Raw genomic sequence first — 14283 nt, 5'->3', positions numbered from 1 at the left:
ATAATGTCATCAATTTGAGAGAAATTGGATCTTTGGGGGGATGGGTAGGGGGGTGTGAGGACTGCAGAAGGAAGTTGTTTGCTGCTGCAGTTCTTACAGCTTAAAAGACTATTTCAAAATCATGGAGAGAAAGGTAAGTCAAGGAGCCATAAATATGTTTAGAAACCATGTGCCTGAAGATGCTCCCTTGGTGGGTTCAGCCCTTAATCATCCTTGGGGGGATACCCTGGGGTGGAACGAAAGCGCCAATGAAGGGCAAGGTGACGCCGGAGCCTTGCGGGTGACATTGCAGGCAGAGCTGGCCAACATTCAAAAGATATTTTGGAAAGTGCATGGTCTGAAAGGAGGACGCGTCATGAAGCACCGTTGGGCGACTTTGGTTTGTAGGACAGAGCCTTACAATCAGGGACGTTAACCTTTAAATCAGCACAGTTGGCCTTCCCTAGTAAAGATGCGAAGTGATGTGCGTGCCCTTACACATCCCTTCTCCTTGTCATTCTCCCTCCATAGACTTCACTGGAGTCTCTCTCCCTCTCATATATTTCTTTCCCCTTGTCATTCACCTCCACAGACCTCAATGGCTTCACACTTGTAAATATATCTTTCCCCCCACCGCTCCCGTCACTCCCGTCCAGACGCCTTAATAGCATCACCTTCTCTCATTTCTCTTCCTCCACATCATTTGTTTCCGCAAACTTCAATAATGTCACCCTCTCGAATATCTCTTCCCCAGGTCACTCCCCTCCAAGGATTTCAATGGCATCCCTCACTTAAATATCTCTTCCCCATATCATTTGCTTCCGTACACGTCAATAGCATCCCCCTCTTCAGTATCAGAACAGAACGAAAACCACCAGTCACTAGTGACTCGACAGGCAGAGAGCTATAAGTGAAGTAAAAAAAAATATAAGGAAGAAAGATGACTGCTCCTATCAACAGAGAAAAGCAGCCTCAGAATATGAAAAGAGAGAAAGGCTCCGAAGCACGGCCTGCCTGCGATGTCACTTTAGCTAGGAAGCTGGTGCTTCTGAAGCGCTGGGGTTGGATTTCTGACCTGGCTGACAGGAGAGCGAGAGTCTGCCGTGCGCGGTGAGAGAGTGGAATCTGTAAAAGCCTGTGGCCCACGTGGAGCAGGCATATGGCTTCCAGCTCTGCACCCAGGGCAGAGAGGAAAGACCGACCCAGACATTGCTAGCGGCCTGGCAGTAGCCCTCTGACCCCATGTGCCCTCTCCCTCTGACAGAGCACGTGCTCACTCTCGCTCCTTCTGGAAGCCGCCGATGTGTGGGAGAGGGTGATCACCTCAAAGCAGGGGTGGCCAACTCTGCTTCTTAAGAGCCACAAAGAGGCCTGGTTTTTGGGGATATCCACAACGAATATGCATGAGATCCATTGGCATATGGCGAAAACAGTGCATGCAAATCCTATCTCGTGCCTATTCGTTGTGGATATCCTGCAAACTAGACCTATTTATGGCCCTGGAGGACAGGAGTTGGCCACCCCTGCCTTAGAGGGAAGAGTAAGAGTGGCCTCGCCCAACCAATTTCTGGAGGAGGACTCCGATCCACTCCTGGGCCTTCTGGTATCCCTCTCCTGGTGCATTGTGGTACCAGTTGTGGCTGATTTTAAATGGAAGAAGCAGGGACTACAAAACCCACAAAGCACTGGGCTGGGAAGCTCAGAACCTGGAGATGATCTGGAAGACTTCCTCCAGGAAGTGGGCTGCATGGCGGCACTGGAGCTGCCGTAAGACACGAGGAAGGCCTTTTTTTTTTTGTCTAGAAAAGTGTCAGAGGGGAACTTCGTTCAGAAACACAAATCTTGTCTGTGTGTGTGACAGCAGCCAGAGTCCACTCTTATCAAACCTCTGTCTAGCCAACCAGTCTAGGGGCTCCCAGCACAATTCTTATTCAGGAGGAACTGCTGAATTTGACCTTTGTCCCTGCAGCGCTCACGCACTCCCATTCTTATCCCGTTGTCACAGATATTATTCGACAGCCATCGGAAGAAGAAATTATCAAGCTGGCCCCACCCCCGAAGAAAGCCTGAGGGAGTAAAAGAGGGCAAGGCGGTCCTGACCGGTGACCTCATCGCCATCAGCACCACTACCACCCTCCTCCCCCCTGGTCATCTCCATCCATCATCTTCCCAAGGCTCATCTCTATGCTCCAGGTGCCCCTTCCTCTCGCCTGGACCTGCACAGTTTTGTTTGGATACAAAGTGGGGGGAGGGGGGAGGCCAGTCCAGAATGGAACAATGAAGACGAGACATCCTAAAGAGGAGGGGGGGAGGGGGGGAGCCAGAGGAACATCACGTGCCGGGCGACCATTAACAAACCCTCCGCCGTGCGCGCTCGGCTTTCCTGCAGTCTGTCCCATCTGCGCGCCTTTTTTTTTTGTGAGCGTGTTTTGATATAAGTGTTATTTACGATAAGCCCTGTGGGGGTCATTCTGTGGCTTTACTCTTTATTTTCTAACCTTTCTTTTTATCGTGGAGATTTCTATGCAAAAAAAAAAAAAATGGAAATTCATGGTGTTCTCTCCACCTTCACCACCGTACACCCCCTCCCCCCACCCCACAACCCCCCGCTCCCTCCCTCTCCACCACTGCAGTGGGCAGGGGCTGGCTTTGTGCTGAAGTGTATGTACACAGGCGTGTGTGCGTGTCTGTGCGTGTGCGTGTGCAGTGTCTCTTTAACGTATTTATAGGGGAATAAGCAGCTGCATTCCGGTTGGGAATTTGATGCTCTGTGGGGGGGGGGGGGGGTCTGTTTGGGTTTTGTTTTTTTAAGAGAGGAAAATAAAATGATATTTAAGCAGGCCAGCGGGAGGTGCACACCTTTTAATTATTTTGGCGAAGCGCACAAGGTTTTTTGTCAGTGTACATGTCTTCTGGAGTTTTTAAAGTTATGCACTTAGCAATTTAAAAAAAAAAAAAAAAAAAAGTTCCATGTGCATCTTGACTTTTGCTCAGCCATTGGGAGCACAGAGCCTAGGACCTTCGCCTTCACCCTGTGATCAATGAGACGTCCTTATGCTGCAGAGTTATGGGGATTTCCCAGCCTCGCATTCAGAATTATTGTTTGGAACGGTCAGGTGTTGTCTGCCCCCTAGATTCTGCCTTTTTTCCCCCCTTTTCCAGAATGTCTGGTATTTTCAGTCACTGCGCTCTGCATTTTACTGGAGTCTCGGGCCTCGTCCGCCACTGTTTTCTGCGTTTTGCTGGCATTTTTCGTGCTCACGCCCTCCTCCCACCCCCCACCCCCCCATGTCCTGCATTTTTCTGGAATAGCTGGTGTTTTGGTCCTTGCGTGCGCTATAGCTTGCTGGTGTCTCTGGCGTTTTTAGCCTGGGTTCCGTGGTCTTTCTGGAGTGTCTGGAGTTTTTAGCCTGGGTTCCGTGGTCTTTCTGGAGTGTCTGGTGTTTTTAGCCTGGGTTCCGTGGTCTTTCTGGAGTGTCTGGTGTTTTTAGCCTGGGTTCCATGGTCTTTCTGGAGTGTCTGGAGTTTTTAGCCTGGGTTCCGTGGTCTTTCTGGAGTGTCTGGCATTTTTAGCCTGGGTTCCGTGGTCTTTCTGGAGTGTCTGGTGTTTTTAGCCTGGGTTCCGTGGTCTTTCTGGAGTGTCTGGCATTTTTAGCCTGGGTTCCGTGGTCTTTCTGGAGTGTCTGGTGTTTTTAGCCTGGGTTCCGTAGTCTTTCTGGAGTGTCTGACATTTTTAGCCTGGTTCCGTGGTTTTTCTGGAGTGGCTGGTATTATATACCTGCATTCTGCATTTCCCTGGGAATGTCTGATATTTTCCAGTCCCCACTTCTCTGCATTTTGTTGGAGTCACTGGTATTTTTGGCAATTCTGCACCCAGGAAATTCATCTGAGTTCCCTGTAAAAAAAAAAAGAAAGAAATTCTGAAAACTTTCGTCAAAGCTCTGCGCCGAAGACCCCTGGATAGGAGGGAAACGTGCGTGCTAAGTGTACAAATGACTGCACATCCCTACTGCTGTGCTGTCCTGTTCTGCACATTCAACACAGAAGCCAAGAACTTAATGGAGCAATCTCTCTGGATCCAAACTTATTGCTTTTAGCAAAAACATTTAACATTCGCACTGTTATTATTTTAGAAAAAGGATTATCTTCCAGAAAGGAAACTATGTTATCTGTACGATCTTCCTATTTAATTTATCTTAGAGTTTTATCTTTCAATGTTAGTGCTAGGGTTAAATGGAATGCAGTAATTTGTGAGTTCTCCAGAGATTTTACAACTTACTCCAGAATTTTCAATTTGACAAGTACAACAGCAAAAGGCTTTAAAACGTTTTGAAAGGGAGATAACGAGAGAGAAACTCAGATTGGTAGGCTTAATTCAGCAGCAGTGATGGGCTGGAGGGCACAGGCCAGTCCTAAGGAAGAAAACTTTCAAAGTGCTTTTAGTGTGCATAAAGAGCACTTAAGTCCGCGTTAGTCGCGGGCTTAAATGGGGGAGCCACCCTCGATGTGGCCAAGAGTCTGCCCATGCCGTCAACAATGGGTGGGCTTTTTACCCGCAGCGAGAAGTGGGAATTCTCATGGTTAGGTCGGGGAAGGAAATGGCGCACAGCGACGGCGTGTTCAGCTCTACGGGCACGCTGTCCCAGCAAAAGTCTAACCGCGAGCAAAGCTGGCGCGAGCGACCGTGCCGTGCTTTGTACCCACAGCAGCTTCGACACGAAAGCACGCCGGCGCTTACGCTTGGAGAACTTGCCACAAAGCCCGTGGGTAAAAAGCTTGTGGCGCGGCCTTCCTCCTAAGGCAGGCAGCTTGGAAACTGGATTTATGGTCCTGGAAAGCCCCTAAGATACGAGGTAATGACAGGTCCATGCAAGCCATGGGGGGGTCAAAACGAGGAGTGGGTCAAGCTGACCAGCAGAAAGGTAGCCAGGTGGCTAAGCCAGAGAGAGGAGTTACGGGCAGGGGCACAGGTGACCAGGTGACACCATGAACTCTTCAGATGGCCTTTCTCATCCCTGGTTTTTCAACTCGCATTCCCAAAGCATGCTGGGATTTGTAGTCCTCCTTGTTATAGACCCTAAAATGGTTTGGGGACTTGGAGGTGACAGCGAAGGAGGGTATTTATCTATCTGATGGAACTGATATGAAAACAAAAATGGTTTGCTTATATTTGTTGGGTTAGGGCTCTGTCACCAATCGTGTCAGAGGGCCGCAAACCTGGATTCTTACTCCAGAGTATTGGGGACAGAAGATATCCCCCTGTCTTATTTATGCCCATCTCTTTGTATTCTGCGATTTACCGTCAGTACAGAACAACAGGGCAAACAAATCCTGGCATGCTTGGTGATGGGTGCTGTAAAACCGACTGTTACAAAGCATCTAGTATGGCTAGGAGCTGGTTAGCAGGTCTGTAGCAGAGTGCAGGGGGTATAAGAACATAAGAACATGCCATACTGGGTCAGACCAAGGGTCCATCAAGCCCAGCATCCTGTTTCCAACAGTGGCCAGTCCAGGCCATAAGAACCTGGCAAGTACCCAAAAACTAAGTCTATTCCATGTTACCATTGGGGATAAAGTGCTGGGTATAGGGAGTGCAGAACTGGGGATATGGGAGCACAGCAGGGACGTGCAGCTGAAACATTTGCATTCGTTTTGAGTTTTCTTTTTTTTAGTTTTGTTTCAGCATCAACACATTCGTTTAGTATGTGCACATTCGATTATGTAACAGGCTTATTCGATTCGGTGCATGCCAAAAAAAAAAAATGTGTGTACTCTAAATGAAATGTAAAAATGGCAGCACATCCCTACAGCGTAGAAGGTTCCGGGGCAGTATTAAAACCGTAGGAAGGAAATAAAGCTGTCCTATTCCAGCACGGCACATCTTTGAGAGATATTATCGGTGACCCCTTTGATTGGAGGTGATGTAAAGCATTATCCAAAGATGTACAGTAGTGGTTATGGGAGCTCTCGGGACCACAGTCTTGCACAATGCAAGAGATGACAACTTTCAAAGCATCCGGCTTTCTCTTGAGCCCAACGCGGCTACTAAAACCTCTGCAGCACAAGGCTGTTGTCTAAGTCAGAAGGAAACATCTGAGTCTCAGAGGGTTGCAGGTTGGACCTCTAAATTGGGTGCCAGCCTTCTAACATGCACTTTATTCCCCTCACTATAAATCACTTTTTCCCCCCCGAATTTAGCTCACACACGGCCTGTGAGTGCAGCAACCCCAGCCCCGGCCGAGCCGGAGAGCGGTGCCCTCTGATTGGGCGGACGTGGCCAGGTCTGTAATGGTATCACCTAAAATCAAGCATCTGAAGTTTCCGTTTTAACGTCCTCAGAGTAGAAAGCAGCAGAAAGGGAAAAAAATTAAAAAAGCAAAAGACCTGTGAATTTGTAGCAATTTAATTTTCACGGCGAATCGTATGGTTTTGGCCTGGCTGTCGAGGGGTGCTAGACTGCTAGATTTAACATCTGGAGGGAGAAGGAGGGGAAGAGAGAAAAAAGACGGGTGAGAGAACGTAGAAAAGAGAGCGTGAAAGGTAGAGACAGTGAGCGTGAGACGCACGACCATGTGGAGAATTAAGAGTTTGCCGGAGCTGGTAACCATTGCAGCGGCCAGATGTTAACGTTTCCGATTGGAGAGGGGAGGGAGAGGAAGTTTTAAGAATTTTCCGTAAAGCACTTTCTGTGCAGCTTTGGCAACCCGGGCACGAATTCTCAGGTCAACAAAGTTTGCCTGAATGAGAGCGAGGGCCCTGAGACCATTCGTGCAACCCTCTGAAGTGACGGTAAAGGCTGGCAGCCTTCCCTGGACCCCCCTCCCCCTCCAAGACGATTCAGACCCAGCTGCGAGCCCGGAATTTCAATCCCTTTCAGCCGGCACCTCTCAGCATTTGGGAGCCGAAATTGAGAAACGTACGGGTTGGGTTTTTGTTTTTGTTTTGTTGTTGTTGTTTTGACCTGGCAGTTTTGGATCCCATTCGGTCGAATGAGGTTGAATGCGTCGCCTGAAGCGGGTTTTTGAAGAAAGCAGGCGTTCGGGCTTAAGCAGGTCTAGATTTCTGCCCAGGACCCGGTGGTGTGGGGAGTGGAATTATATGCTGTTCCCGGCAGCCGAAGGTCTGCGGGTCAGTGTCGTGCCGGGGGAGAACCAGTGGTGCCACATCCACCTCCTGAGATGTCACTGGGAGCTGCTCTGAGCCATGAGGTCCAAAGGGGGGTTTGTAGGCAGGAAAATAGAAAAATGGGAGGGGTGGCTGGCAGGAAAATCTGTCACTGGATTTCACTGCTACATTGCTGGTTTTCTCCTCATCGTTTCTATACAATTATGGAATTGTAACTCTCTGCCAAGGTTGTCACAGCGAGTCCCATGCAGTGCCTGGATGTCAACCTGCGAGTACTGGAAATACAGACCCATCAGCCCACATCCTCCCCTGATTAAGGAAAAAACAGTGGAAAAGATCCAGTATATCAAGCGGTTCCATAAATAAGTTGCCAAGTGCACACCGAGAAGAGCTTAATTTGATCAAAGGGTTGGGGGGAGGGGGGGGGCGGGCAAATGCATGGTCAGAAACCACATTTCGCAGGAGCAGCTGCCAGCACAGAACACAACTGAGAACAAGGCAAAAGGGACAAAACGGGCCTACGAGTGCTGATCTGATGACTGCTGTGCTGGGAGCTCAGTTCTGCTCAAGACTTGGAATTCGCTTGATTTTGCACAGTAACGTAGTAAATGATGGCAGATACAGACCAAACCGGCCCATTCAGTCTGCCCAGCAAATATTTAGGGTTGTAACTGCCACTCCATGCAGGTTACCCCCTCGCTGTGTTTAGGGTTGTATCTGCTGCTCTGTGGTTACCCCCTCGTCTTCTTGTCTAGGGTTGTAACTGCCGCTCCGTGCAGGCTACCCCTTCGCCTTCCTGCCAGAAGTTGTGACTTGATTCCGGGAGATTGGGGGAGGAAAGGATTCACGTTGGCATTGATGCAACGGACGGTGAACCCCCCTACTGATTCCAAGACCTATAATGGCACAGGGGCTCTGAGATTAAGGCTGGCTAGTCCTTCTTACTCTTACGGCTGAGAAGAATTTCCATGCCCACGAGAGCCACAAAGAGAACCTGGGAGGAGAGTAAGTTTGCGTCTTAATTGGTTATGGTAAGAATAACATTCTCTTAACTGCAGAATCAAAATGTAGGGTTCAGGGGAGGGACCAGGGAAAGGAAGGGATACAGTGATCATCCTTCGAAGTTTTCTCCCATGTTCAGACTATGAAAAACCCCAAATGTTCAAGCATGCAAAATGGAATCCAAGCTTCAGCCACACCAAGTTTCAGAAATCAGCAAGAGATAATGGACGAAACGAGCAACGTTACCTCTTTTTCCCAGCAAAACCTGCATTGAAAGTTTGATTGTTATGGACAGTTGCTTGTCCCTAGAGTTGTCCAACTGGCTCCATTTCTTTCTGTACCAACTGATCTAGCCCCTGGTTTCACCCTGCCACTCTCCTCCGCACCCCGTTGCATGCACGTACCTGTACTTCCTGCTTTTCTTAGGGGAAAACAGAACTACAAGTCCATGCCTGCAATGGGGGAAAGGCAGTGTAGTGATCAGCTTGTCTTGGGGGGTGGCAGTCCTAATCCTCCCCTCTTCCCCACACAAGGCACTTTGGTTACCTTTTTTAAGGTCTAGATTTTTCCATTTTCATGTGTATTTCATCTTGCAGGCGCATGAGCAGTCTTTCATTGACACGTGTGTGTGTGTGTGTGTGTGTGTGTATAAAGAACCTCATCATATTTGCAGAGCTTTTTATCAAAGGAGCTGTATACTTATCCTAGAAGCATGGGCATAGCCGGTTTTGCAGAATGGGCAGGGATAATTTTTCGCCTTTGTTTGTTGCCCAGCAGCATTGTCACCATAATGGGTAAAAAAAAAAAAAAAAAAAAGCAAGGGTGTGTGACAAAGGGCGCGGAACCCTGCCGACCTCATACCATGTCACTGCGACATTTGGATCCAGTCCTGCTCTCTCCCCACCTCATTGTATTTGCCCAGCAAGGACCAGAGTGCACTGGGATGGGCGTTAGGACTATCAGGCCTGGAGTGCCATCTTGTTGCCACATGGAGTTCAGGGAACCCTGTTCTCAGCCGCCTGGCCACTGACGCGCAGCGATTTCAGACGTCGCCCTGCGGCCTGCAGGCAGAATCAAAGGGCTATCGTTGAACCTATAAATCCAGGGAAGCTATAAGTCTGCACCTTGCTTTACGCTTCCCTAAAACTTCTCCCTCTCTGAGTCTACATAATGTTCTTTCAGGCCGATGCAATATGAGCGCGTAAAAATAACCTGCGTCCAAACTGGGCGCACATCCACCTGTGCTGGACCCTCGATGCAATAGGCAAATGAGCTGCCGCGCTAAAAGGGACGAACAATGGGTAATTTGTGCGTCCCTAGCGCTCTGCATCAGGTGCCCAGGAGATTTGGCCGTGCGCCCACAACAGCCTGGCCAGAGCTCCCTCCCCACCCCCAGCAGGGCTGGTCCCGATTGGTTCTTTTCACTATGTGAATGGACCAATCGCAGGAACTGAGGGAGTGAACGCATCAATATTAAGTGACCGACACTTAATATTAATGAATTTACTCCTTCACTCCCTGCCGGCAGGGGTTCCGATTGGGCCAGACCTTAGGGATGCTGCTTTCTCTGTTTCCCCTATGAGGACTCACAGAAAGCAGGATTTTGGTTGTTTATTTCATCGGTCCTTGAGCGCCCCATGCTTTAACGCCTGCTCCCGGGCAGGCATTAAATTTGCAACATTAAAATGGGTGCGTGGCCACGTGGCAATTTTTTGAATGGGGGGGGGGGGGTAATAGCTAATAGCCTCCACAACATGAATTTACATGTGATGAACGCTACTAGTAGCTACGCGCTGGTTTGGCCGCGCGTTTGGGACGCACTAATCTTCGTATTGCATGAGGGGGTTGTGGAGCTCGTGCAAAGCCGTGCGCCATATTGCATCAGCCTGCGTGACTCTTTCCAGAAAGACCCAGGGTCCTCCTGGAGCTGCACCCGACAGTCAGAAGCAATCATTGCAAGCCTGCCATGGGATCTGGCTTCCTCCGGGAATCCACTGTCCTTTGCCCCTTTTGGCCGGGTCGACACGGATGCATTACCTCTCGACTCATCAAGTCGCGGAACAGAGCCAGCACCTCTGACTTTAGGAGGGATGACCCCCCCTGTAACCAAAAGACAGAACTGATTTTCCACTCGCCGTCATCAAACCAGCGCATTTCAACGGGAAGTGTAAAACACACCTACCCCCCTTCTCTCTCCTCCCATATCTTCTTCCTAAGGGCTGCGAAACATTGCCACGTGGGGATGAGGTTGTGATCCTTCCAGCAGAATCGATGGGGGTCATTTCTGATAGGAATCAGGACGTTGGAGTGGAAGAGGAAAGAGCCTGACTCGCCTGTCACAAGGGCATCAGCCCGCTTGAGCAAGCAGAGTTTGAAATTCTCTGCCTGCAATCTATTTATTGCCTGACTGTTAAGATCATTTTCCGCCGAAAGCACATCAACTTTTGTTTATTTTGAAGGCGCACTTCCTGCCAGCTGTAGACTTCTCTTGTGATTCTAGCAGTTGCACTGTCGTCAATGCATTTCTCCTCTGTGAGCCTTGTTGCTTTCCTTTCTTCCCCCCAAGGTGTTTTGTTTCATATATTTTTAGCTTCTCTACTCTTTGTATTGTTGAGGGGGGGGAGGTAATGTATTTTAATTGATACTTTAGATAGATGAAGGTGCTGTTGTCCAGGTTGCTGATAGCAAACAGAACAGCAGAATCTTTCTGTTTCTTTGAGCCAAGGCTAAACCTGTAAAGAAAATTAACTTAAAACATGGAGAAACTTGCCTAGAGGACAAATATTATTTCCAATCCTCCAGGTCTGATAAGGTGGTTATAAATGTAATAGGACATTTTATGAAAAGCAAGGTTGACTTCTGATGCTCCAAATAGTGATTGCTGGCAATTGTAATGCATTTTGGGGTAACTTTTGCATAAACATGGTATTTTTAGCAGACAAACCAAGGGGGCATGGCTGAGCAAGAGAAACTGTAATAAACATTTAGGTGCCAAGAAGGTGGTGTGGCCTATTGGTTACAGAATTAGCCTGATTTTGGAAAATTTGAGGGATAAGGGTTGAAAGCGTCCCTCTGCCGTTGATTCTCAGTATGACCTTGGGCAAGCCACTTTTTATCTCCCTGTGCCTCAGTTCTAATCCTGGCTCTGCTGCTCTCTGTGCGACCTTGAAGTCCATTTTCGTCCCCCCCCCCCCCCCCCCGTTCCAGTCCTGGCTCTGCCGCTGACTCTCTGTGCGACTCCGAGTGACTTTCTTACTGTGCCGCAGTTCTAATCCCGGCTCTGCCACAGACTCCATTTTCATCCCCATGCCTCTGCTCTAGTCCTGGCTCTGCCACAGATGCCGTGTGAACTCGGGGGGTGAGTCACTTTTATGTCTATTTCTCCTGGACACGGTGACCACGTGGCTTTAATCTAGCTTGCCCCATTAATAAATTCCTCTGTTTTGTCCTGGAACCTGAAATAAAAAGCAGAACCTTTGTTACAGTGCTGCTTTCAACTACCAGCTGAACGATGCCACGCAATCCCTTTTTGGGTGGGTGGGGGGGTTCATATTTCTGCGTTCCATCTCCCTCTCGCATCCCTACTGGAAGCTCACACTGTGCTGGGTGTATAAGTACCCAGCATAAATATATGTATATTAAGTAGAATACTGTGCATTCCCGGGGCTGTTCAGGATTAAATTATTGCCAAGCGAGGGAGAACTGCGATGGAGGGGACGTGCTGCTTTCAGCTTTTCCTATTTGGAAAACAACAAAAATGGGGATAAATATATTTTTTCAAATAAAAAGAAATGGGGGGCCTGTAGTTGAGTTAGATTGGCTATTCGGAGAGTGAGTGGTGAAGCCAAATGTATTCCCTGCATTGTCCAGGCCCACCCAGCCATCTCTTTCTTCTTGCTTTGATACAACTAGGGTTGGCCAGCTGGCTCCAGGTTTTGAAAGACAGGTGAATCCAGTCCTGGTTTTAAGCCCAGTGGAAAGCAGGCCTGGACTTCTGGTTCTGGCTTTTCTTAGAGAGATCAGACTTACAAATCAATTCTGGAGAGAGAAAGTGTGTGTGTGGGGGGGTTTGAGAAACTAGGACTGGATTCACCAGCCTTGATAAAAATGAAGCCATGTGACAACCATCAATACAGCCTTTGCATTATGGGTTATTAACACAAATCTTATATTATCAGGAACAGGTTGACCCAAACCTGGTTTTAGTACACCACAAGTGGATTTGTAGTGCCCTGCTACTCTTACAGAAACAGGAATGACAAGTCCACAGATGCACTAGGAGGAAAACCTGAACTGGATCAACCCATCCATAATGACCTGGAACTGGGCACTTATTTTTTGGTGTTTAATCTCCTGTGATTAAAGCTACATGGCCATTTGCTAATAATGGCCACCCTTCACTCATTAAGCTTTCTTCTTTCACAAGTACAGAACACATGGTTAATGTGCTGTAGTGCTTGAACACTAACTCCAGGCCAGCAGGAAATGAAGATCCAGCCCTGGGTTTCTCACTTCCCCAGAATCACCATGTATTTGGCAGGATATTCAGGACCAGGCTGTTTGGGGATGGGGATGGGGTGGGGGTGGAACACAGGACTGGACTACCAACCTATGGAGACCTGGGGTGAGGTGAGTGAAGCCACTATGCCAATGGAGTCAAGAGTACAGAGCTTGGGGAGTTTTTCCCTCGCTGACCCGCTAACATCGGCCAGCTGACATCATAAGATGGGTCTGTTCTGCGGTGTCACACCACTGCAGGGGAAGAGGTGGACCAGGCCCTAGCAGTTGCCTAACCAACTCCCTTCTCACTCTGGGATTTCTGCCTACTCCTAGTCACCCCGCACCCTGCTGGATCAGCTTTGGCTTGCCCCCGGACCGGAGTGACTCCTAAAAGGTCTCCCACTTGCCTGCTCCCGGTGTCCTCTTTTTGGTTTCCCAGCCCAGATGGCCCGAGGACGTGCAGAACCCGCTCCGCTTGTAGGGCAGGGGGGTAGGAGCCTTGCATTCTGATTAGCTAACACCCAACAGACCATTAGCTCACGCCTTGGTATGTCACAAGCATATTAAAAAAAAAAAACACAGAATGTTGGCTCTGAAAGAATTTTAACATTGGAATTTTTTTTTTTAAAGATTTTAATTGCAGAAAAAGATTCCTTGTAAGGCAATTGATAATGGCCAGAATGTCCTCGCGAGTCTTTAACAGTCTAGGCTTTTTGCCTCTGCCCAGTGCATTGACTGCTGGTTGGTAGCCCTTTCCTTAACCTGCAAACCCCAGACTGTTTTGCCCAGTTTGTGTAAATGGAGGAGATGGTGCAGCCCTGCATGGTAGGGAATATTCTTCTTCAGACAGCCTTAACACCGTGACTCCTTCTCTGTTATAGAGAGGACATTAACAGAAGATGCAGAAAAATCAACCAGTTACCCAGCTGTGATGGGTTAGGTATAGTGAAGGCAGCCGAAAGCCCAGCTGCCTTCCCAAGGTCCCTTCCTTCTAGAATGCCACCTTCTCCTGAAATAAAAGAATCAGAGAAGCTTTATATGGCCACCCTTCCCAGAACAAACCCGAGGGCCAGGGCAGACAGAGCAGAGTCATGATTTAAAAAAAAAAAAAAAAAAAATGAGACTATGGTGGTGATATTTTGCACTGATTCTTACAGTGTTCCGATTCCCTCACCGTTCCTAGTGTGCTTGACTCTTTGTTAAAAAGAAAAAAAAATTTAAATATATATTGTAAAAGAACAATTTTAAGATAAAAAGTGAAAAGTTTAAACTACTTATGCTTTGCTTTTCCATTGAACCTGAACTGTAAAAAAGAATATTCATTGTGCTACTAATTAAAGTTTATTGTATTAAATATAGTTTCAAGCTTCATGTGTTTGGATTCTTGTTAAAAAATGAATTAGTGCAGTGTAATACGACATTTTTCTTCCCAGCTCTCAAAGCTTTATTTCCAGTGCAGGCATGGTTCCTCCATGCACCCCAGACGTGACCCAGCAGCTCATCTCCCTTTATTATTATTTCAGGGGACAGGTTGGCCAATGGGTTGGGGGCTGGCCTAGGGGCAGTGCTGTGCAAGGCCTCAGCTCTGTGCTTGTGCACGGTGGAGGCAGCATGGACAGGTGCCAGGCGGGCAGGAAGCAGAAGTAGCATGCAGTGGGGAGAGCCAGTGGCCAGAGG

The 14283-nt window shown here is 48.4% G+C and overlaps 1 protein-coding gene across 1 annotated transcript in view; it reads left to right on the top strand.

The window, feature by feature from the left end:
- Positions 1–13776, top strand: part of PEA15 (proliferation and apoptosis adaptor protein 15) — a 63968-nt gene extending 50192 nt beyond the window's left edge. Inside the window, exon 4 of the mRNA XM_029580119.1 lies at positions 1985–13776. Within this exon, the coding sequence (XP_029435979.1) occupies positions 1985–2049 (65 nt within the window). The 3' untranslated portion in view covers positions 2050–13776. The remainder of the gene's footprint in view (positions 1–1984) is intronic.
- The last annotated feature ends 507 nt before the right edge of the window (positions 13777–14283 follow it).

Source organism: Rhinatrema bivittatum, chromosome 16 (assembly GCF_901001135.1).
Source record: "Rhinatrema bivittatum chromosome 16, aRhiBiv1.1, whole genome shotgun sequence".
Taxonomy (NCBI): domain Eukaryota; kingdom Metazoa; phylum Chordata; class Amphibia; order Gymnophiona; family Rhinatrematidae; genus Rhinatrema; species Rhinatrema bivittatum.
Note: the sequence above shows the minus strand (reverse complement) of the source record. Positions and strands in the feature narration are given on the sequence as shown.